Source organism: Gouania willdenowi, chromosome 24, assembly GCF_900634775.1.
Source record: "Gouania willdenowi chromosome 24, fGouWil2.1, whole genome shotgun sequence".
NCBI classification, from domain to species: Eukaryota; Metazoa; Chordata; class Actinopteri; order Blenniiformes; family Gobiesocidae; genus Gouania; species Gouania willdenowi.
In genome coordinates, this window is record NC_041066.1 from 16,321,985 (window position 1) to 16,345,972 (window position 23,988).

The following is a 23,988-nucleotide window of genomic DNA, read 5'->3' on the forward strand; positions in this document are numbered from 1 at the left end:
AACTAAAGGTGCGTTTACGAACAATTATTTTATTGCAAGAGCATATTTTACGATTCGTGTGTAAGCCATATGGTGACAGAGCACACAGATAAAGTCCAATAAGTACTTCTGCATGTTTGAAAAAACTTAAAAAGCGAAATCTAAAAAAAAAAAAGCACTCGTACTTTTTTTAAACAGATTATGAAATGGAAAGTACACCAAAGAATATTAATAACAGATGCTTTTAGAAGCGCTTTGGTACAAAATGTTTGAGTCTGTGAGTGACCTAGCACGGAACAAAAGTGCAGCTTCAGGACAGGCTGTTTGGTGTGTTGTTTGTCTTCCTGTTTAGCTTTGAAAGTGCTGGAAAGTCCTGAATGCGGCCCTGCTTAATACGGCAAATGTATGCATGGTAACCATGGAAACTATGTGAGGGACCACACTTGTGACACAAAAAACTTCTCTGTGTCATCATCGTGATATCATCAACCACGTTGTACTGAAGCACACTCACAGGAGTTGTTTTTACAAACTTGTGTTCGGTTTCTCGGGCTGGAAAAGAGGTGACATGGGGAAAGCTGTGTCACCAAAACCTGATGTAGGAATTTTAAAATGTAAGCTGTGGACACTGAGACCTTCTTCCTGGTACTTGGAAAGATCCCAGCTGACGAGAGCTTTACGCCTCGTCATGCAGAAACTATGAAAAGGCCACCAATGAATGAGCTATTAGTAGAAGAGAACTCAATTTGGTTCAGAATATTGACCTGGAACAACTATAACATTTAACGGGCATGTGAAGATGCCTATTTGACTCTATCTATCTATCTATCTACGTATCTATCTATTTATCTATCTATCTATCTATCTATCTATCTATCTATCTATCTATCTATCTATCTATCTATCTATCTATCTATCTTATTTCAGGAGCCATTTTTACAAGTCATGATCTCCACTTTAGGTTTCTTGTTTTGTTTTGTTTTTGGCATTTCCTATTACATAACCTGCAGAGCTCATGAGTAGACTATAATTTACTGTGTGTGGGGGCTCCTGTTCTCAAGGCCTGCTGTCGTACATTCTGTAGATGTCTCAGTGATCACAACTAAATATAAAACGCTTTATGCCAACCAGCTTTTTCTTGGTTTGATTCTTTTTGATATTTTGCTTTTTCATTTACAGTATGTCGAATAAAGAAGATCCTTGTCCTCCAGGACAAAGTGAGCACCACTTATCAGTAGTGTTTTGTTACAGTCACTAACAGGTTCCCATATATGGGATTATTATCCTGGGGCACCGCATTCAAAATTGCTGGATTAAGGGTTTTAAATGTTTGAGGCTCACTTTCTTTCTAATCTACATAAGTATGTAGATTAAGGATTAATGATTAAGCACCTTCTAGAAGTTTCAATGCATGGCTGGATTGATAAATTAACAGATGTATAATGGATTTATACAACAATGGTATGAGTTTAGAATGTTTTATTTCATTTTATCTATCCTGCAGCGCTAGTATTTATATTAATGTGCATTTTAGATAAATTGTATTATTGTATTATTGTAGTGCTGTTAAATATATAGGCTCAGACACTATAAAATTAAAATGTAATTACAGTAAATATAAATTTTTTTGCAGGTGTAAATGAAGGGCATTTTACTTTGGTCAACTTTTTGTCTCATTGTGCACGACATGCCCTCAGACAAGCCACTGGAACCTGAGCTGCTGTTGATGATAGATGAGTTGCAGTATTGCTATAGCAGATTATCTGACAGTATCTGTGTCACGTGCAGTCTATTATGCAGACTTTGCACATTTTCACGTGTGTGAACGTGAACAGGATTTTAGTCCAGACAGTCAACAGAGACATATGCTACGTTACACTCGTGCCAAAGAGGACAAAGCTGAACAGATTTTCCCTGGACATTGTGTCACCACGTCTCTTCCATTACTGACTGTAACCTGTTCTGAAACAAATATCTCAGTCTAAACTTAGCCTTGACTATCTGAGCCCACCACACACAGAGCATGTGTTTCTTTTGGCCATCGCAGGCATCCTGTCTTCACGTCCAGATCTGCAAAACAGCAGTCAGTCAGCCCGCTGATGTTCACCACAGAGGAACACTCGACTTACGTGCCAAGACAAGAACATTGACTCTGACAGCAAACAACTCATTTTAACAATACAATATTGGACTTGGAAAAAACCTAAATTCCAGATGAATTTCTGATTCTCTTTATACCCATTAGTTGTTGATTTTAGGGTTTGTGGCAGAAAAAAAATGTCTGTGGACAGTTTAGTAATAAAAGCATGGCAAATTATGTAATTTAATGTGCTTTGGTGGAATGGTGCACAGCCTCCAAATACAATGATATATGGAATAGTGCACAGCCTCCAAATAAGATGATATAACATGATTCTACATTTGCCCACAAAAACTGCCTTTGATGGAAGACTTATTGACTTATATAACAACGTCTGTCAAGTTGTTGCTGGCCTGCATCCGACTGCAGTCTGTTTCCGATAGATACCACACACACACGTACACACACACACGAGGAATCCACTATCACACTTTCTCCGGCCTGTTTTGACAGACAATGCGGCCCTCTCACTTTCACACAGGGCTGAGGTTGTGATGTCTGGACTTTCTACTGTACTGAGCCAGCAGGGAGAAAGAATCTGTCCTTATTAGGAAGAGAGCAGTCGCCCTTATATGGAGATGCTTCCTCTGTAGTAAGCAGCCCAGTCTGTTGGCTTCTTTCTCACATTCCTTCAACTCCCAGGTTTCTCTGAGAGTTTTTCATTTCCGATTCTCTGGTTGGAGAGGGAGCAGGGCTGCCTTTCATCGGAGTCTGCCCTGGTGTGCAATCCCTGAAAAACACACAAACCTCCGTCTAGCCTCTTCTTCCAGGTTGGAGTTTGATGTAGTAAAATAAGCCTGGGCAAGGACGGGGCACACCTGGCCTTTCAAGTTCACCATAGACTAAACCTCATCGGGCAGATGAGAGGTCTGAGAGAATGAATGAATGAGTCTTTCTTCTTCATCATGTCTGCAGACGGCTTTCATAAGATACATCTCTGGACTTGTCCCAGGATCCATCCTGCTCTGGTTCTGAGTGTCAGGTGTAAAGTATCATCTTATGTCACTGCTTCCTACTGAAAATGATCCTACTTATTTGACATCTAGATGATGCAGAGCTTTACAAACAACCAATTTCTGCAATGATTAAAAAAACTATATTTGTATTCTTGTCAGGGTTTTGGGGAACTGGGATGCAGACATTTGAGGAGACAAGAGAAGGTTTTAGTAATAGTCAATTTATGATCAAACTCAAGATCACTAAAACAAACAGACTCACAAAACAAACAGTTATGACTAGGGAGTGGAAACGGAAGACAATGAACCAGTAACCATTCTGTATCCAAACGATCCTAGGACATTTGCCCAAACCCCAAACTTTCAGAAAGGAACTAGGAAATTAAGCACACCTTACAGCACAGACATGCGGACATGAAAAAGGGAGTAATGAGACAAAAGGAACAGACCGGGTAAACGCAACAAGACAAAAAAGACATCAAAACAATCCTCTTCATTCCTTAATTTAGCCAAGTTAACGCCAAAATGTATCCATCACTCAGAAGTGGAGAAAACACTCTTTTATCATGGACTGGGGTTGTTCATAGTTTTTTTGTCTATAGTTGTTTTCAATTCATCTTTCTGGAAAATGTATTTAATAATACAAGGAATGGTCATCAGAACAGATTTGGATTATCATGAAGATCACAAAGCAGTGTTTGTGGTAAAGGGATCACAATGTGCTGATGTCAGTGCAAAGAAATGCAGCGGCGCTGTATCAAACAGAGCAGCACAAAGCTGCTGTAATTACCAATGAGCCTTTGACTGATCACCAGCTTAGGTTGATAGCTCCCAAGAACTTCCGTTTTCTAACCTCTTGCTCTGATTTACTAAAGTACATGCTGTCTTCTGGTTTTTAAAGTTAACATTGAGGAATGATGTTGTTGGCTTAAGCTCCTAACCACAAATAAATCAGTAATTTTAAACGCTCCATGGTTTCAAAGGGTTTTTAGGCGCCTCCAGATTGTTTTGAAACTCATTTTCTTTTGTGTGAACTATTTGCTGCTCATCATTTGTACAGTAGTCTCTCGTTTTGTTTATGTAAGAAATTAATATTTATAGGTGTTGGCTGTCTGTTTGTGAAGTCAGTCTTTAGGAATTCCCAGTGTGGGGTCTCAAGCTTCTAAACAGACTTAACCTTCCATTCCAGATGAAAGCTGCTCTGAGAGACGGTGTTGTTCGACTCAGTAGCACAGCCTTGCCTTCAGACAGCAGGAATGTGGGATGTCTGGAGAGGGGGTCAGGAAACGAGGAAAGAATGCCAAGTATGTTCATGTTTGTCCAGGGCTGGCTCTCCATTCAGCCCCCAGTGACGTACTGTGAGGGCCAGTGGGTATAAAAGGAGCTCAACTCGGCAATCAGAACTCAGATCAACTCCTCTGTACTGAAGCTACACTCTAGCTTTAACCAAGGAAGGAAAGAAACAAGCGTGGTTGGAACAGAAGATTGAAACTCTACAGGACGAAACGAGACAAGAGATCAAATTGATCAGAAGAGATTGAGCTTCAACTCTGAGACAAGAGAAAGACTGCTTTCCTCAAAGATATTTTAAAAGAATTTAAACTTTTTAAACCTATAGTGAGAAAGATGTCTGCTGGATTGAAGAAGATGATTCTGCTTCCTCTACTGAGCTTAATGCTCTCACACATGGTAAGAGCTTTAATACAACACACTGTTTTTGTGTTCCAAGTGTTGGGTCTGCTATGCATGATATTCACCCAGTCTCTGTGCATCTCTGCGCTCAGGTTGTAAGTCAGGAGTGTGGAAACCAGTGTGTGTGTCCCTCCTCTCCACCTGAATGCCTCCCCGGTGTTAGCCTGGTTCTGGACGGCTGCGGCTGCTGCAGAGTGTGTGCCAAACAGATGGGAGAGCTCTGCACGGAGAGAGATGTCTGTGACCCTCACAAAAACCTCTACTGCGATTTCGGATCCCCTGTTAACAGACGCATTGGAGTGTGCACAGGTGAGCCATGTGTGAACTGATGTCTGACCAATGTGTATTTGAGTGTTTATCAAGTATGAACCATCTTGTGACCATTCTGGTTCTTCGCTCTACAGCAAGAGAAGGAGCCAGCTGTGTGTCAGGTGGCAGGGTGTACAAGAATGGAGAGACTTTCCAAAGCAGCTGCAAGTACCAATGTACCTGCCTGGATGGTGCCGTGGGCTGTGTGCCACTCTGCTCAATGGACATCCGGCTGCCCAGCCCTGACTGCCCATTGCCAAGACGCGTCAAGGTGCCAGGGAAGTGTTGTGAAGAGTGGAAGTGTGACTCTCCTTCCAGAGTTCCATTCATTGGTTCTGCTCTGGCTGGTAAGTTATCTTGACTGGCCTTTCCTTCCTATTTGCAAAGACAACATAATTCTTGGGCCTTTTTTCTAAAGTGCTGGTTCCTCTTGCAGCTTACAGGGAGGAGGAAACCTATGGCCCTGACCCTTCCATGATGAGGGAGAACTGCCTGGTTCAGACTACTGAATGGAGCGCCTGCTCTAAGACCTGTGGCCTTGGGATCTCCACCAGGGTCACCAATGATAACCGCGACTGTCGCCTTGAAAAGCAGACTCGCTTGTGTATGGTGCGACCATGCGAATCCCAGCTAGAGCAGAGCATTAGGGTGAGTTCTGCTTAAATGAGACCTTCACAGATATGACACCATATCACTAGACCAATGGACAGTTGTTAAAATTGCTTTTCCTTTGATGTTTCTATACAGAAAGGCAAAAAGTGCATTCGTACGCCCCGAGTCTCTAAGCCTATGAAGTTTGAGATCTCTGGCTGCACCACCACCAAGTCTTACCGACCAAAGTTCTGCGGCGTGTGTCTGGATGGCCGCTGCTGCACCCCTCACAGGACCACCACCCTGCCCATGGAGTTCAAATGCCCCGATGGACAATTCATGAAGAAGCACATGATGTTCATCAAGTCCTGTGCCTGCCACCACAACTGCCCCGGGGAGAACGAGATCTTTGAGTCCATGTACTACAAGAAGATGATGGGGGACATGGCGTGAGCCACAGAGAGATGAACAGAACTCGTAACTTGAAATGAAACAGAACTCCATCTCATTTGCAGCTCAGTATACATGTTTCAATTGTTGTACTTTTGTTATTTCCTTTACAGAAAAGTAGCTCAGACACCTATTGTGGTGTCTGCTTTGTACAACTGATACATGTCAGCTTCATAGACTCAGACAGAGAGTTGCTTTGCAGCTCTAAAGAAATTTATGCACTATAACTTTTTATTTTATTTTGACAAACCTACTGTCAGGTCGCCACTCAAACACCTTAAAATCTCTAATAACAAGCCCGTCCAGTTTAGGGAGCGTTTTTATTATGCATATTTTAAACCATGACCTCCTCTTGAAATGAGGTATAATCGAGTAAATTCCTCCACCCTTTGAGTCCAAGACCAGACCTGCCAAACTCTAAGCAGCTGTAGAGGGTGAAACGCAGACCACAGCGAGCCAGTGTTCCCCTGTCCAAACAGGTCTGAATGTGTCCTTGTGTGTTTGCGTGCAAGTGTGTGTGTGTGTGTGTGTGTGTGTGCGTGCGTGTGTTAGCACAGGTCTGAATGTCCGCCTTGTCTGTGTGCATGTTGTTCCCTCTGCTCACAGAGTGGAGGAAAGGTCAGAGTTTCCGTCTGACGTGTGGATGAGAAAGCAGGCCTCACTCTGAGTTTTGGGTTAGATTATGGAACACAGTGGACTTTGCCACGGCACTGAGAAAAGAGAAATGTGTTGACTGATGCTGATTCAGGTCAAAAAATAGAAGACGAGCATCTAAAGAAACAAAATGTCTATTTTGTACAAAAATAGAAGAAAAGACTGGAAGAAATGTATTTTCATTCCTTTTTTTATTGCTGATGTGTAATATTTGTATATATTTGTACAGTTTGAGTTAATTTAAAAGCAAAATTTGTTCCGTGCTTCAAAATGTATCGATAGTCTATTGTTGTTTTCTGTCAACAGTATTTTTTACTATTTTATTGAGAAGTGTGACAAGACTGTTACATGTTTCATGATGTAGCTGGAAATAAAAACTTCTATTTTTATACGAACATGTTTTCCCATTGTCTCTTTTAAACTTTAACATTATTTCAATATTATTCATGAAAATAAAGTCAAAATGTGGGGTTTTTCGGTCAAAATTGTCTCAAAAGTACACATTTTTACAGTGTAGCAACTAACAAACACTTAAATATGAATTTGTTCCATGTTTTTGTGTTTGCTACAACTCTAGCCTTTAATCAGAGCAGCAAGCACAACACATCATGTAACAATTACAACGTGGAAAATTCTTTGCCTCTGCTTATGTAAGTGGATGTGAGCCATACAAAAAAGAAAAAAAAAAAAACTTTGTAGAAAACAGGTCAAAGGATGTAGAAACTTAAATTGTCAAAACTAAATCTTCAAAAGGTATATGTGTAAAGTTGGAAAGCCGTTTTTGGTGTTCGTGTGTTTATTTTTCTTTAAATCTAGGGGATAAAACATTTTCTTTCAAAGGTACATAACGTTCTAATCCAGAATGGTATTTCCGTCATCTTCCTCACGCGAAAAAATGTTAGGCATAAGGTCGCCACCTAGTGTTCATTCACGTGAAACTAAAATGAGTTGATCTTTTTTTTCTCTTCTTGAACACTTTCATCTCATCCTTTCATATTCCATAATCCTTCGTATTTCCAAGGTTCACAGGATTTATTGTAACGTGTTTTTGTTTTACCTCCACTCAAGCCACAAAATGCTCCGAGGGATGGCAAAATACAAAATATGTCTGAACTATGAAAGATAAAACTTTTCTTCTTAGTAATTGGGACCTTCTGATCTCAAATAGCAAAGAACATTTGTATATGCAAAAATGAACTCACTGTACCCAAGTGTGGACATGGTTTTAATCAAAAACTATTTCCTGTGCGAAGACAAAGTTTAGTTATTATACTTTTTAGGCGCTACTATTACCAAACAATGACTGGCTCAATGGCACAATGGCACAATGACACAATTTCCAGCATGAAACCCAAAGATATACTCCATTACCAAAGAGTACCAATATGTGTTGTGTTTATGTATTTATATCATTAAACACTGTCCAAAACCCTTAAAGACTGACAAGAAATCAGTGAAACACATATTTCATTGAAACTAATGATGGTTTTTTATTTTGTTACTCAAAAATTGGTGCAGTTCTTGATGACAACCTCATCACAACTTTATTAAAAATGGTCATGTACTGCCTTAGTTTCACTAGATTCAAAGGTTTCTATGATGCAAAGGGTTGCGTTTATGTTTTTTCCTTAAGTTAAGTAAGCTTTAATTAAGTATGCATGTCATTATTGTACAACTGCTCCTTGTTAATGTATGTCCACCTCCATATTAGCCCCTGAACATGAATATCTTGCAACATGATGTGAAACTAACAGTATTTTTCCAAAGATAGGTCCATGATTGTCAGAGAAAAACACAAGAAACCATCAGACTACTTTTTTCTTTTCTTTTTTTAGATGCATGTGTGTATCAACATTTTCATTTTGTTAGTGCAATGCAGCAATCGACTGTAAAAAAAAAAAAAAAAATTATTGAAATAAGAAAGCTCGTCAAACGCTGGCACTTTCCATCTGTGGAAAGCTGGTGAAGCGGAGGAGGAAGAGGCAGCAATGTCAAACTTCTCTCTTTTATATTATTTCTCCACTCTCTCTCTTTCTTTCTTTTTCTTTCTCAGCCATGTCGCAGCCCATGGAGTTTCTGGGCAACATTTTCAAGCTCTGACTCGATGGCAGCCAGGCTTTCAATCTCAGGCTCCTGTGGGCGTAATAAGAGATATAATGAGGACAGTAGTGCATGTGAGGAAATAGACACAGTCACAGATAGGTGCAAACATAATACTGTGCTGTTCCAGTAGTAATAGTGCATAACACTAAAAATGCTCTAAACTGACCTCATTTTTACACAATTATATAACTGTCTGTAGGCATCAAGGCCATTAAACTGCCTCAGAATTATGTCTAGAATGTCTGCAGTGAAATGCGGCAATAAGTCACGACATTTTTCATCCCTTCTTTCTCAACAGACGACAATATCACTGTCGTTTGCACAATAAACTGTGAAGAGTTTGCATGTTCTCCCTGAGTTGGGGATGGATGAATACCTGACCAGTTTATTTTTTAGTATTTACACATTAAATAATATTGTATAATAACAATACAGCACTTGTATGTATATATCCATCTTTTATTCTTTATATGTATTATTATTATTATTATTATTATTATTATTATTAGGGCCCGAGCCCTACTGTCATTTTTCATTATTATTATTCTTACAAAAAAGTGATCACATTTTTGAGGTACTAAACACATTCAATCAGAACTGGCCAAAAAAGATGATATTTTGAGAGAATTGTACATGTGAATAGTAAAATGACTCAATGGCGCCCCCTTGAAAATTGCATTTGCTCCCAGCTGGCACTGATGACATCATCACTGTGGAACTTCTGCAAAATTCTGGCATCATTACTCTCTACAGTGATGACATCATCATCACAGACAGACAGAGATTCCTTGCTTTAACAGAGAGATCCGCCTTGCATCCAACGCTGCACTGTTAAAGTACTTCACACGTTCATATTTTTATTTTAAACATGCATGTTTATTTGGTTGTGTTATAAAACAATCTTAACAATAAAGTTGAATCTTTATAGATTGAAATATTCCTTTTAGCAGCCTGTTCACTTGGATGATGTACTATGCTTATGGAAGTTTGTAGAGCTAAGTAGATGCTTATTACTTATCGTGTCTTTCATTTGTTTGCCAAAAAATGAGTTATGGTAAAAGGAAATCATATATATTTGCACAGAACATTACAGGAAAGTTTGTGATTAAATCCTTGAAAATGGTCAGCTACGTCTCAACACTTCAAAATTTCTGCCACACCCCGACATGCAACACACCTCAACGTGCGCCACTTCCCGACATGCGTGTGGTTGCGAGTTTCTTTTCGTTTAGTCTTATCTCGTTATTTTCTTATCATGTTTGTTCCGATCAAAAAAAAGAAATACTCATTATGACCCAATGCACTAAAAAAGTTTTTTTTGTTTGATGTAATTTGGAATTTGTTGTACACTTTTTATACTAATTGCCATTCACTGTACTCCATCATTCCCTGACCATAAATCTATTGTTATTTGGTTTGTTTGGTTAGGACAGAAAATAGTGGCAAAAGGTTCTTCAGTTTATTCCAGTTACATTAAAACAGGAAAGCTCAGTTTTCCTTCCATTCTTTACTCAGGCTTGCTTCAGTGTAATGTGTCAGTTATTTTTAGCAAAGGTTAAAAGCCAACCTCTGACTTTCTGCTGGCACTCCCCTCCTCCTCAGACCCCCTCTTCTCTTCTGGTGTCTTATGAGCGATCATCTGCAGCTCCTGCTCTTCAGGACTCCTCCGAGCTTCTCTTTTCTCCTCCTCTGTTTCCTCTGCGACCTCCTTTGAATGATGAGGCACTTCCTGCTGTTCGCTGACCTCTTGGATCCGCGATCCGACTGCTTTCTTCCTCAGAGACGGAGACTTGGGACTCTTGGCCCAGCGTTTCAGGTTCTCCTCGTGCTCTCTCTTGGCCTCCTCGTGTCTGCGTTCATGTTGATGGGAGATGAGTGCTGATCTTCTGTCTTTCTCCTCCTCGTGTTCTTGATTGGATTTCTTCTCTTTTGTTTTGCTTGTGCGTGGCTCTCTCTTTTCACCAGATTCAACACCTGAGGACAAACAAAATAGCCTTAATGTTTAATCACTGGTACAAGTCAAACACTAAGAGTCTCCAGAATCATTCCAGCAAGTTCTTTTTGTTTTTTGTTATTCAGACAACTGTTTTTCAGGAAATTTACTTTGATCTCCTGACATGTTTCGACTGTCAACTGCCAGTCTTCTTCAGAGGCGTCTGTTATTTGCTTTGATGCACCCTTGACTTCCATATAATAATTCCTGCAAGCTCTTTTTGAATAATATGTAAAGGTTTTGTTTATTCAGACAACTGTTTTTCAGGAAATTTACTTTGATCTCCTGACATGTTTCGACTGTCAATTGCCAGTCTTCTATGAAGGCGTTTGCTGATCGCTTTGATGTGTCCTTGACTTCCGTGTCATAAGTGAATTTCCTAAGAAATAGTTGTTTGAATAAATGAAACTTCAACATATTATTTAAAAAGAAGACAAAAAGAACTTGCTGGAATTATTAAGTGGAAGTCAAGGATACATCAAGCAATCAGCAGATGCCTCTGTAAAAGACTGGCAGTTGACAGTTGAAACATGTGAGGAGATCAAAGCCAATTTCCTGAAAAACAGTTGCCCTTGACTTTTGTATAATAATTCCAGCAACAAATCAAAGTACATATCATGACCAAAAAAATTGCCTATTTAAATGAAACCTTAAGATAATTTTTACTTTCATCTCTTGCTGGAATTATTACACTCTTGTCAAGGACACATCAAAGCAATCAGCAGGCGCCTCTGAAGAAGACTGGCAGTTGACAGTCAAAACATGTTAGGAGATCAAAGCTAATTTCCTGAAAAACAGTTGTCTGAGTAAATAAAACCTTAACATTTAGTCTTCAGAATCAGCAGGAATCCTTTTACTGTAATGAAAGGCTTTGTGCCAGCTGGCAGGAATGACCACGCTAATGCAAGCTGAGTCAAATGAGAAACTACAGCCTGCCTGGGGCCATTAGATGTATTGGCTGGAGCTCTAGGTTACAAACGTTACAGTTTGAAGTTTTCTTGTAAATAAAAAAAAAAGAAAAGAAAAAGATGTTGTTTCATATTTTGTTTGGTGAAAAGAAGAGCCATCTGCATCTTGACAGCCGTTTGGTTTAAGAATGGTTTACAGTTTCTGGTGAATGGGATTTGCTGTATCTGAACGCAGGGGCTCAGATGGATTTTCAAACATGGTGATACTTATTCACTGATGCTGCTGCTGCCAGAATGCCAGTGAGGAGGCTGAATTTCATCATGTAAATGGAAGCACTTCAATCAATCAACTGCTTCTGTAGTGGCGTTCAGTTTCATTTATAAGCCACTCCTTCATTTCTCCCCCTCTCCCTGTCTCCTAACTCCCCGCTTTTATACCTCATTGCATTTTTCAATCTGCTGAGATTTCATTTTGATGTCTTGGTTTTAAATACACAGGACAAAGTGAGCTCTAAATCAGCATGTTTTTTTGGCATTTTAATTGCTTTCTTACATTGATGTTTCTTTAAATTTTTTGCTGTTGTTGTTGTTGTTGGAATAAAAAGAAAAAAATCAGGATAATCAGCTTGCCTCTTTTATCTTCATTCACATTTTCTTCCTTTACTCGTCTTTCATCAGATCCATCTTCCTCCTTCTCTCTCCTCCTCACTGACTCAGAGATGTGACTTCTAGGCTTCTCATCATGTTCCTTTTTCACCTGAGCTCCTTCAAATTCATCCTTCTCTTCATCTTCCACAATGTCATTCATCTTTTCATAGGCTCCGCCTTCATTATCGGTCATCTTCTTTTGAAATAGGATGGATTTATCTCCTGGGCCTCCCAAAGCTTCCAGCATGGATTGATCTGAAATCAGGGGATGAAAAAGGTTCTGATTTACTTGATTTTCCAGTTACACACATGCAGAAGGCTTAAATAAAGCATGGATCTTTATTAGAGGGACATCACAGGGATGAATGGAATTCAAATGGACTTCAGCACATTATTAAATCAGTTTAATTGTCCTTTTTCTTTTTCTTTTTTTTTTTTTTTACATCAAACCCACCAGCAACGTCATTTGCAGTCTGAAGAGTTTGTGTCGTCAACGAGGGAAGACGAGCATCTCCCTGGAGCTGTGCTCTCTCCTGACCGCCTAGAATAACAAAAATCAGTATGAGTAAGCCATCCATTTGTTTAATCTCTGCACACACTCACATAAACACACACATACGTCAGCTCTGAGTTATGACTCACCTTGAACTGCGATCTCCTGCAACTCCTTCAGAAAGTTGCGATGACGTAGGATTGTAACGAGCCTGTCATCTGCAAACACATATTTAGAGTATGACTTTATATTGTGGGAGGGTTCCTCACAGGAAACCTTTACACGTCACCACATAGCAGGGGTTCTCAACCTAAGGGTCACGAGACACTGGGAAGGGGTCGCCAAATGCCTTCAAGTGACTATAAGAATTTTTTTTTTTTTTAACAACTTAAGCCCATTTTGGGTCATTTTTACCCATTTTCTGCAACTACACTAAACTTGCCATATTTTAACCTATTTTTCATCACTTTTTCTTGACATATTTTTGCTCCTTTTAAAGCATTTTTGCTACTCCCATTACTGCCACTTCTCCATCTATATTGCTTTATACTGCACATTCTTTCCACTTTCAAGACATTTTCAGCACTTAATATAAACCACTTTTTCCACCTAATGTTGCATTTGTTGACCCATTATTTTCTTTTAATCTCTTTACACCATATTTAATGCTTATCTTTGCCAACTTAACAAGATTCATGATTTATCATGCCCATTATTTGGCAGTTTAAACTGAATGTTCCTACTTTTTTTTTGCACTTTTAAGCCAATATTGACAATTTTAATACTTTTTATCACTTTTTCTGTTCGTTTTTTGCAACTTTTAACCAATTTCTGTGGTTTTTAAAATTTTTGGTCACTTTTGACCCGTTTTATTTCTGATTAGAACAATGATTTACATCTTTAAGATGACTACCGATACTGGGGCGAAATACAAAATAGTTTGATTTTAAATGGGCCGCAGATTTTATGCAGGAAAATGAGCAATTTCAACATTAATGTCCCAATGTTTGCTCTTAGACGTATAAATGATACCTAAAGCGCTGACAATATCCAAGCCATAAGTGATTGATATCAATCTGCAGAATTTTCTCTTTTACATTTTCTTGATTTTTGTGTAGAATTTTTATCTAATTTGGCGAGATTTAAAATGACTGCAGTTACAGGATAAAAGCATGGGGGAAATTGCCATCCTCCAAATAATGTGGAGTTTCATTGAATTTATGTATTCAGAAGGGCTGAGATATTGACAACCAAATTATTTGGTATATTACACAATAATTCATGTTTTTTCCGTCTTTTTTTACTTTTTCCTTCGGGCCAAATTGGATGGTCTAAAGGGTCGAATTTGGCCCCCTGTCCTTGAGTTTGACACATGCCTTAAGGTGTAGAACACAGATATGTCTCATTTTATTTCATTTAACACTTTACTTTCTCAAGGAAAAAGGACATTTTGCTTGGGTGGTTTACTCTGACTTAATTGCCCTGAAATTTAGTCCTTCAAAGCAGGAGAATAATCAATCATTGGGCCCTCAGAGGTTCTCTCACTGGGGTAATGCAGCAGGGCACTTTGTGCTGACCCTCCAAACAGACTGCTTGGCTGCACTGTGCTGAGTTTAGCTATCATTCCCCTCCTCTTATATTCTTTCACTCCATCTCTCCCTCTTCTCATCCAGTCTTCCTATCCAACATTTCCACTGGCGGTGCACGGTTTCACCTTCTTCACTGCTCCAAACACAGAATGGACCTCAATTGATTTTTTTTTTTTTCTCTCACAAGGACAGCTTGAAGGTCATACTTTGGAAATGTAATGGAATGAACTCGTGCTTTTGACCTTCGCTTGAGTTTTTTTCTCCCATCAATCACTGCATCAATCCATTAACCTTATGAAAATTTAATGTTCATCCCCCGATTTCATGATTTTTCCAATAACGGCTGACCTGTTTAGCGCCATTGCCTTTGTGACAATAATGGTGATAAGGACTAATTGAAATGACATGAAGCTGCAAAAAATCATACATTTAATATTCATTTGTTTTTTCAAATAAACCAGAACTAACAAAAAAAAAAAAAACCATCCTTAATGCTGGTGTAAAGGGATAAAGTTGGGTCATAGTTTTTAGCCGCCAAACTGGAAGACATTTTAGACAATTCTTTGTGTTCTCCTTTGTGGGAAAAGGTTACAAAAGGTTAAATAATGTTCCAACAAATTAAGCTCCCAACTCTTCTTGCGCAACATCTTTACAGAGTTCAGACTCCAAAATCTTATAGAAAGAATTTCCCTGAGACTTCAAGTAAGACTGTTGTAGCTGCAAAGGGTGGAGCAACTTGTTGTAAAACTGAATCAATGAAATATTGGATGTTTTACTGTTTAATTACAAATTTTAGCAATGCATTGTAGGATCCCATCAGTTAACAAACAAAAACTTGAATTAATATTGTACGTGGATTGTTGTGCTCTTGTTTATGTCAGATAATACCAAGAAATGGACAATAGGATGTGACAATTTAACGTGAAATCAAAAAATGTGTTTTTTTATGTATAAAATGTGAAAATTAAATCGGTTTCCCATCGTTCCTGTATTTCTTTGTTGTTCTTACCTGTCTTCAACGTGCTCAAACACTCCTGACTGACTGGGATGACGTGTGACCTTGACAGCACATCAGCCAACACTTCCACGATGCATTTCATCACCTGTGGAGGCAAACAAACCCACACGTGAAAATATGTGCCTTTCACTTTCAGTGCGTCTCATTGCTCTTGAAACACTGCAGACAAGCACTGATTATAGCAATCAAACTGAATTATGGAGCAGATTTGCCACAGACGCTCCGAAAACACTCCCTTTATCTAGAAATGTGAAATCCCTTTTGATGGCGAGATCAAAAATATTTCCAATTCCTTGTATCATGCAGCAATGTCACTTCTTTCCCTCTGTTATATTCAGCCTCCCAAATGCTTTTATTTTAAATATCAGTCACTCCTAGTCAGCTTTTTGGTTTGTTTCCAACATGTACATTCATATGTGTATGAGCGAGAGAGATGGATCTACCATTCTCTGTACTAACCACAGAGGTCAGACTCACTGTTGCTTTCTAATTAATGTCTTATTGATTCAGCAAACTCAGACAGATCTTTCTCTTAGTGGACTAAGTGCCTTAAATTGTTAAACTACCCACACTAAGTATTTATATTCCTGCTGTTTGAATTGTCCTGAAAGCATGAATAAAGACAAAATACAAATGTATGATCAAAGTTAGCAAGATTGTGGCAGATTCCACAGATTGACTGACACACTACCAACATACAAATATATATATTTTTTTACTTTACTCTCATGTTTTGTGTTATTTATCATCCTGCAGCATTACAAAAGAATATTGAGTAATATTGTGGATGTGAGCCAAAAAGCACATTATGACTCTTCTTCGCTGCAGCTATTGTGTGGATTTTCTTAGCGTGCTGCGTTCTTTATTAGTCAAAAGAAGGAAAAGTAATGAACCGGCAAGGGTACAATGCCTGATCCAACACATGAGCTACTGTTAATTATAATGCTGAACAAGTAAAAGCTGGTTCTAATTTATTTAGGAGCGTCACAATCTCATTAAACCTCCAAAAAAAAGGGTCTAAGCGTCCTATTTTCTAACTTCTAATCACAACTATTTAGCATTTTAAATGGGTTAGGTTTTGTCCTGTTCATATTTTCTTATATTCCTGACATATATGGAATGAATATGGATTAAAAAACGTGCAATAATTCACATTTAAGAGCAATCCACTATCTGTGCCATATTTATTTATCTGATTGACAGGTCAGCTTATATTTTTATATTGCGGATTATGGTGTTATATATTTATATTTATTTTTCCAATATTTTATTTGAGTGTGTCATATGTCATTCCTCATTTCTTCATTCTTGGAAATCACCTTAATTTCATTGTATATGTTTTACAATGACATCGGCGTATATTGATATGATATAATTCAGTTTACCTTTACGTCCTCATTCTCCAGCTGGCTTGAAGTCACTGGCAATGATAGAACTGCAAAGAAAAGAAGGACAATCATCATCATCATCATCATCATTATCTCACTCTGCTATCTCCTGATGAGGGATGGAATGAATGCCGCTGTCCACGGTGCTGAATCATGACCCTCTGATCTCTGCTTTCCTCCCTCACTGCCTCTGTGTCCGAACTCTTTTATTCAGCTGAGCTCTCTTACCGCAGCTAAACAGCGCTGTCAGAAGTACCAACAATCCCCTTTGTGCCATGATTGGAGACGAAGCGCGTAAAGCTCTCCAGGAACCCAGCGCTTGAGTCAGAAAGATGAGCCTGGAAGGTTTACGGACGCATCCTGAGATCAAGCTGGTGAAGACGTTCTACAGCGTCAGTGAGCTGACAGCGTCTGTCCTCTCTGCGCTGCCCCTGACAGCAGCTTTTATTTCAGGAGAGAGAGGAAGTGACATCACACTCATAAACACACCTTAGTGTATTCTAGAACAATGAATTGGATGGATAAGGATTCAGACGTTATATTTTCTCTTTTCACACAAAAAGTAATTAAGAATGCATGTGGATGTTGGAAACTTTTAAAAATGATATTTCATAAAATCACACATTTGAAATCCATATATCACAGTTAGTCATGTTTTTCTTTTCACATTTCTACACATGCCATCGAAGGTCAACGCTACATGTAGTGCAATCTTTTTGCGACAGCATTGCATGTATTATTATTGCAATTTAAAAAAAAAAATTTTTGATCATCACCAGCCCTCCCCAAGGAAGGGTAAGAAAATCTTTATGAAAGGGAGAATATAGAAAAGAGAGGGCAGCGTTCACCTATAGCTGAGGGGACAGGGGACAGGGAAGAGGGAGTCAGGGTAGGACAATGGGAAAGTCAACTGTTTTAAGGTGGGAGTGCAATGTGGTGTTACAGATGTACTCATTGTGTAGTGTGCTAAGTTAAGCCAGGCTGGTTTTGATTTATTTTATTTTTTTCAACACTAGGCTATACTATCTGATTTAGTTCTCTATATTTTATTTTGTAAATATTACAAATGATAATATATTTATAGGTTATGCTTCTCAGTTTTTTTAGTTTTTGGGGTTTTTTGTTTTTGTTTTGTGAATATGAATTGTGTAAATACAGCACTATAAAATGAAGAAAGAGGGGCAGGATTTCTTTTAAGTGCCACCTACTCCTTTTGAGTGGCAACTTTGTATTATTTTCCTTCTGTAATCTTTGTTTTATTGATATGCTTCACAAATTAACTAAATAAATAAATATTATGTCATTTTTTTCTTAGTATTTATTTTATGGCACAGTTCTTTGGTGGATCATTTGCTTATTTTAACTGTGAATGTCTGCTGCTTGTTGTGTCTGAAGGCACACACATTTCTTTATGTGAAGAGACACCTTCACTATGTCTCCACATATCATCATGCCCTGAGAACAGTTGGATAGTCACAGAGCTGACCTGCAGTTTTATAAAGACTGGGAGTGTTGCTTGGCAACACCTCACTGTAGTGTGCATACCTGCTTTCATGGAACTGGGAATTGCACAGGCTGTAATGTCAGTGTATATCATATTATTATTTTTATTATTATTATTATTGTTTTAATTATTTTGTTTACTATTGTTGCTATTTTTTATTTATTATTATTGTTTTTTTTAATTTATTATTGTTTTTTTTTTATTGTTAAACATTATCATTGCAACATAGCTTGTTTTATGTTAAACAACATTCTGAGTGAATCAGTATACCAGTCCTTATAGCAAATTGCAACAAATATTTATAAGTATAGCAAATTATTTCGTAAAATAATTATTGTAATTTGTAATATGCAAATCAATAGTGCAGCCCTGTTTTTACAATATCAAATATTGCATGAAGCAAAACCTTTTTTTCAGCACAATCAAGGGTTTTGGGTCTTTTCTTGTGGCAAAATGTTTTTCTGTTAACTACTTCACCATAAAACTGTCTTTAATCAGGAGTCATATTGTATAGGATAGGTTAAAGTTAATGTAAAAAAGCAAAACAACGATATTTTCTAATGAAAAAATGTCAGAATAATCTAAATTTAATTAAACTATTTAATTCCAAAGTAAATGTCTCCAGTTGTGAAGTAAATTGCGCATGTATTTTACTGTCCCTTTACATAAGAGCCTTCTACAAACATGAAACAGCTTGTTTGCTTACGTCAACCTTTACGGGCTCAGATTATACCAAATGTACACAAGCCTGGGAGTTCATTTATTCTTTTGTTAGTGACACATTCAACAAAGTGGTTGACAAAGTGGGGAGGTGGGACTGTTTGCTGTTTCATCGCTAACGCTCCACTGAGATCCTGAAGATCTAATTATGCTCTAATGGTGAGAGAGACAATAAAAGCAGAGCTGCGTCAGAGCCGAATCCATATTTGCTTCGGATAAAGCCAGGAGAGCTTTGTTCAAACATGGAGAGGCTTTTTTTTCTGAATACAACAATGAGGTCTTTATGAAATCCAAGCAGCAGCTGATTGAAATTCATCTTGTTGAAACATCGAAGAGCTGGGTCAGAAGGAAATGAAGCCGGAATTTTATCTTCTAGATCTGCCAGGAGATTAACATTATAATTTCCCCTCCAATTCACCACCTTTAATTCTGACAAAGGTATTAATATTTTAAAATGAATCCCTTTAATATTAATGTGTTTTTCTGACACCACAGGCTCTCTATGATGCACTCATCCTGTTTTGTATTTATTAGCTGCACAATCTAAACTGTATACATCTACTTGTACTCATAACACCAAGCGTTTCAAAAAATTCTTACTTATTTTACTACAGATGACATTATTATTGTTAATAATTTGTCAATTCTTGTTATAATGATTGGTTTTTCAACCTTGAGGTTGTGATACCATGTGGGGTCACCTGGAATTTAAATAGGGTCACCTGAAAAGTCTAGTAATTGATTACATTTTTTTAAAAAGTTGCTGAATATTTTCTTTTTTATCATTCTTTTCAAGAAATAAAACAACACAAAACTGTGTTCTGTATTTTCACTTTCTCAAATATAAATCTAAAATATGGTAATATAATATATAATGTAATATAATATAGTGTTAAAAACATAATAATAATAATAATAATAATAATAATAATAATAATAATAATAATAATAATAATAATAATAATAATAATAATAATAATAATAATGTTAAAATAAATAAGTATAGCAAACAAATTCCAGAAGTAAGATAATGTCAGAAATTTGTGATATTAAAATGGGGCAACAATCCAAAAAAGGTTGGGACTAATGCGTCACATGGCTTTATTGTTATGATAAGTATAAGTCAAGGTTTGTTTAAAATATACATTTTTGTGCTTCTCTGTTCCATTCAAACTAGTTCAAATCTTGTATTGTAACCTTAGAAGAACCTTTAACTATAACCACCAGCTGCTTTTACTATTATATTCAACTGTGTCAACACACTGAGTTTGTACTGTGTGATCTGTTTACTAGAAAGCATAATGAATAGGACAATACAATCATCCACAGTGGATGGAAAGATACATACTTAGCCTCGTTTAGTGAAAGCAATTACATCATTGCTGGAAAAGAAGGGACACTGTGTACAAATTAGAGTGATTTGTTCAGCAGTGGCTGTTCAGGTGAAACTGATTCACACATCAGGGACTTCTGATCAGCAGCAGCAACAACCTAGAAATCCACCAACTAAACCATTTTCAGCATTAAAATGACTTGTTTATAAATAAATGTTTTAATAAATCTCTCATGCTTCTATTCTAGGGTCACTTTAATAACATTGACTGTTGTATTAAAAAAAAAAAAACAAAGTAGTCTTTAGATTAATGGTTCTTAACCTGTGGTTAAGTCAGTGGTCAGCAGGTGTCAAGACAAAACACAGTAAAAATGTGTTAAACACAATAGATTTCCATGATAAACTAGTATACTAAAATATAATCCCCATGACAACAATTTGCAAGTTTCATGCCTCTGATTTGGGGTGTTTATGTTATTCTCATTTTCCACATTTTCTCATTTTTTATGCCATACTGCTTTTGCATCAAAGTTTAAGTATGCACATCATATTTGCAGTAGTTTTTAAGGTCTTATGATGGCCTTATCTCAGAAAAAAAGTCTATTTTTTTAATTATGCCTTACCTTACCAAATTTGATGCCTTACAATAGCCTTACCTCTGATTTGGGGTGTTTGTCATTTTTTTTCCCTTTTTATAGTTTTTCTTATTTTTCATGCATTCCTGGTATTTCATCCCAGTTCAAGTATGCACATCATATTTAGACTAGTTTTTAGGGTGTTGTGATAGCCTTATCTCAGAAAAGAAAAATCCAAAATTTTTCACTTTTTATGCCTTACTATAGCCTTATCTCTGATTTAGGGTTTTTGTCATTTTTCTCATTACTCATGCCTTACTGGATTTTCATCCATGTTCAAGTATGCACCTCATATTTAGACTAGTTCTTAGGGTGTTGTGATAGCCTTATCTCAGAAAAAAAAATAAAAATAATTTTCATTTTTCATGCCTTAACACAATTTGGGGTTATTGTCATTTTTTTTTTTTCTCATTTTCTTCTTTTTCTCATTTAACATGCCTTACTGCATTTTCATCCCAGTATAAGTATGCACATCATATTTGGACTAGTTTTAAGAGTGTTGTGATAGCTTTATCTCAAAGAAAAAAATCCAAAATTTTTCACATTTTATGCCTTACTATAGCCTGAGCTCTGTTTTGGGGTGTTTGTCATTTTCCACTTTTTCTCAAGTTCATGCCTTACTGAATTTTCATCCCATTTCATATATGCACATCATATTTAGACTTGTTCTTAGGGTTTTGTGATAGCCTTATCTCAGAAAAAAAAATCTAAATTTTTTTTAAATTTTTATGCCTTACTATAGCCTTACCTCTGTTTTGGGGTGTTTGTCATTTTCTACTTTTTCTCAATGTCATGCCTTACTGAATTTTCATCCCAGTTCAAATATGCACATCATATTTAGACTAGTTCTTAGGGTGTTATGATAACCTTATCTCAGACCAAAAAAAAATCAATTTTTATGCCTTACCTCTGTTTTGGGGTGTTTGTCATTTTCTACTTTTTCTCATTTTCATGCCTTACTGAATTTTCATCCCAGTTCAAGTATGCACATCATATTTAGACTAGTTCATAGGGTGTTGTGATAGCCTTATCTCAGAAAGAAAATCTAATTTTTTTTTTCAATTTTTATGCCTTACTATAGCCTTACCTCTGTTTTTGGGTTTTTTGTCATTTTTCTCAATTTTCTTGCCTTAATGAATTTTCATCCCATTTCATTTATGCACATCATATTTAGACTAGTTCTTATGGTGTTGTGATAGCCTTATATCAGAAAAAAAACATCCAAAATTTTTCAATTTTTATGCCTTACTATAGCCTTACCTCTGATTTGAGATGTTTGTCATTTTTTCCTCATTTTCTACTTTTTCTCATTTTCATGCCTTACTGAATTTTCATCCAAGTTCAAGTATGCAAATCATATTTAGACTAGTTCTTATGGTGTTGTGATAGCCTTAATTCAGAAAAAAAAATCCACGTTTTTTTTCAAATTTTCATGCCTTACCATGGCCTTTCCTCTGATTTGGGGTGTTTGTCATTTTTCTCATTTTTCATACATTACTGCATTTTCATCCCAGTTTAAGTATGCACATCATATTTGGACTAGATTTAGAAGTGTTGTGATAACTTTATCTCAGTTAAAAAAAAATCCAAAATTTTTCACTTTTTATGCCTTACTATATAGCCTTACCTCTTTTTTGGGGTTATTGTCATTTTTCTCATTTTTCTCAATTTCATGCCTTACTGAATTTTCATCCCATTTCATATATGCACATCATATTTAGACTAGTTCTTAGGGTGTTGTGATAGCCTTATATCAGAAAAAAAAAATCCACGTTTTTTCAAATTTTCATGCCTTACCATAGCCTTTCCTCTGATTTGGGGTGTTTGTCATTTTTCTTACATTACTGCATTTTCATCCCAGTTTAAGTATGCATATCATATTTGGACTAGATTTAAGAGTGTTGTGATAACTTTATCTCAGTTAAAAAAAATTCAAATTGTTTTACTTTTTATGCCTTACCTCTGATTTAAGATGTTTGTCATTTTTTCCTCATTTTCTACTTTTTCTCATTTTCATGCCTTACTGAATTTTCATCCAATTTCAAGTATGCACATCTTATTTAGACTAGATCTTAGGGTGTTGTGATAGCCTTATCTCAGAAAAAAAAAAAATCAATTTTTTTTTTCAATTTTTATGCCTTACCTCTGATTTGGGGTGTTTGTCATTTTTTTCATTTTTCATGCCTTTTTTGCATTTTCGTCCCAGTATAAGTATGCACATCACATTTAGACTAGTTCTTAGGGTGTTATGATAGCCTTATCTCAGAAAAAAAAAAGTCAAAATTATTTTTCAATTTTTATGCCTTACCTCTGATTTGGGGTGTTTGTCATTTTTCTCATTTTTCACTATTTCATGCCTCACTAAATTTTCATCCCAGTTCAAGTATGCACATCATATTTGGACTAGTTCTTAGGGTATTGTGATAGCCTTATCTCAGAAAAAAAAAATCAATTTTTTTTTTCAATTTTTATGCCTTACTGTAACGACGAGGTGACGTTACACATGGACTGTTATAATGTATACATGGTAAATTGTGTGAACAGACTGGCAGTACTTAATGAAATTAAGAAGACACATTCTGTTGTATTGATTTAATGAATTTGCTTAAATTGACATCATGAGGACAGGTGATGAAGCACATGGTTCAGGCCACAGGGTTTCAGCATTCATCTAGTGATAAAAACAGAAAATACATTTTAAGATAATTGATAAATAACTTAGCAGTGACATGATAGATAAAACCATTAAATATGTTCTCTTATTCTGGGTGTGATTGAAATGAAATATACAGCAATGCTTACCTGTGCATGGTCTCTTCCTTTTTCCTGTGGTGTCCTGGTGAAAGAATTCCCCGGGGACTGTGGACACCTTTTTATATTTCCAG

At 36.9% G+C, this 23,988-nt stretch overlaps 2 protein-coding genes across 2 annotated transcripts; one reads left to right on the forward strand and one right to left on the reverse strand.

The window, feature by feature from the left end:
- Positions 1 to 4,322: 4,322 nt before the first annotated feature.
- On the forward strand, positions 4,323 to 7,163 carry ccn2a (cellular communication network factor 2a). The gene is made up of 5 exons (XM_028439976.1): positions 4,323 to 4,764; positions 4,860 to 5,076; positions 5,172 to 5,423; positions 5,513 to 5,724; positions 5,824 to 7,163. Exons 1-5 carry the CDS (start codon positions 4,702 to 4,704, stop codon positions 6,118 to 6,120), a joined length of 1,041 nt encoding a protein of 346 aa, XP_028295777.1. The 5' UTR covers positions 4,323 to 4,701; the 3' UTR covers positions 6,121 to 7,163.
- A 1,073-nt stretch (positions 7,164 to 8,236) lies between these two features.
- On the reverse strand, positions 8,237 to 17,343 carry chga (chromogranin A). The gene is made up of 8 exons (XM_028439643.1): positions 17,140 to 17,343; positions 16,909 to 16,958; positions 15,515 to 15,608; positions 13,066 to 13,134; positions 12,878 to 12,964; positions 12,406 to 12,678; positions 10,442 to 10,848; positions 8,237 to 8,904 (listed from the first exon to the last, which is right to left on the reverse strand). The coding sequence occupies exons 1-8, from the start codon at positions 17,186 to 17,188 to the stop codon at positions 8,821 to 8,823; spliced, it is 1,113 nt and encodes a 370-aa protein (XP_028295444.1). The 5' UTR covers positions 17,189 to 17,343; the 3' UTR covers positions 8,237 to 8,820.
- Positions 17,344 to 23,988: the final 6,645 nt, after the last annotated feature.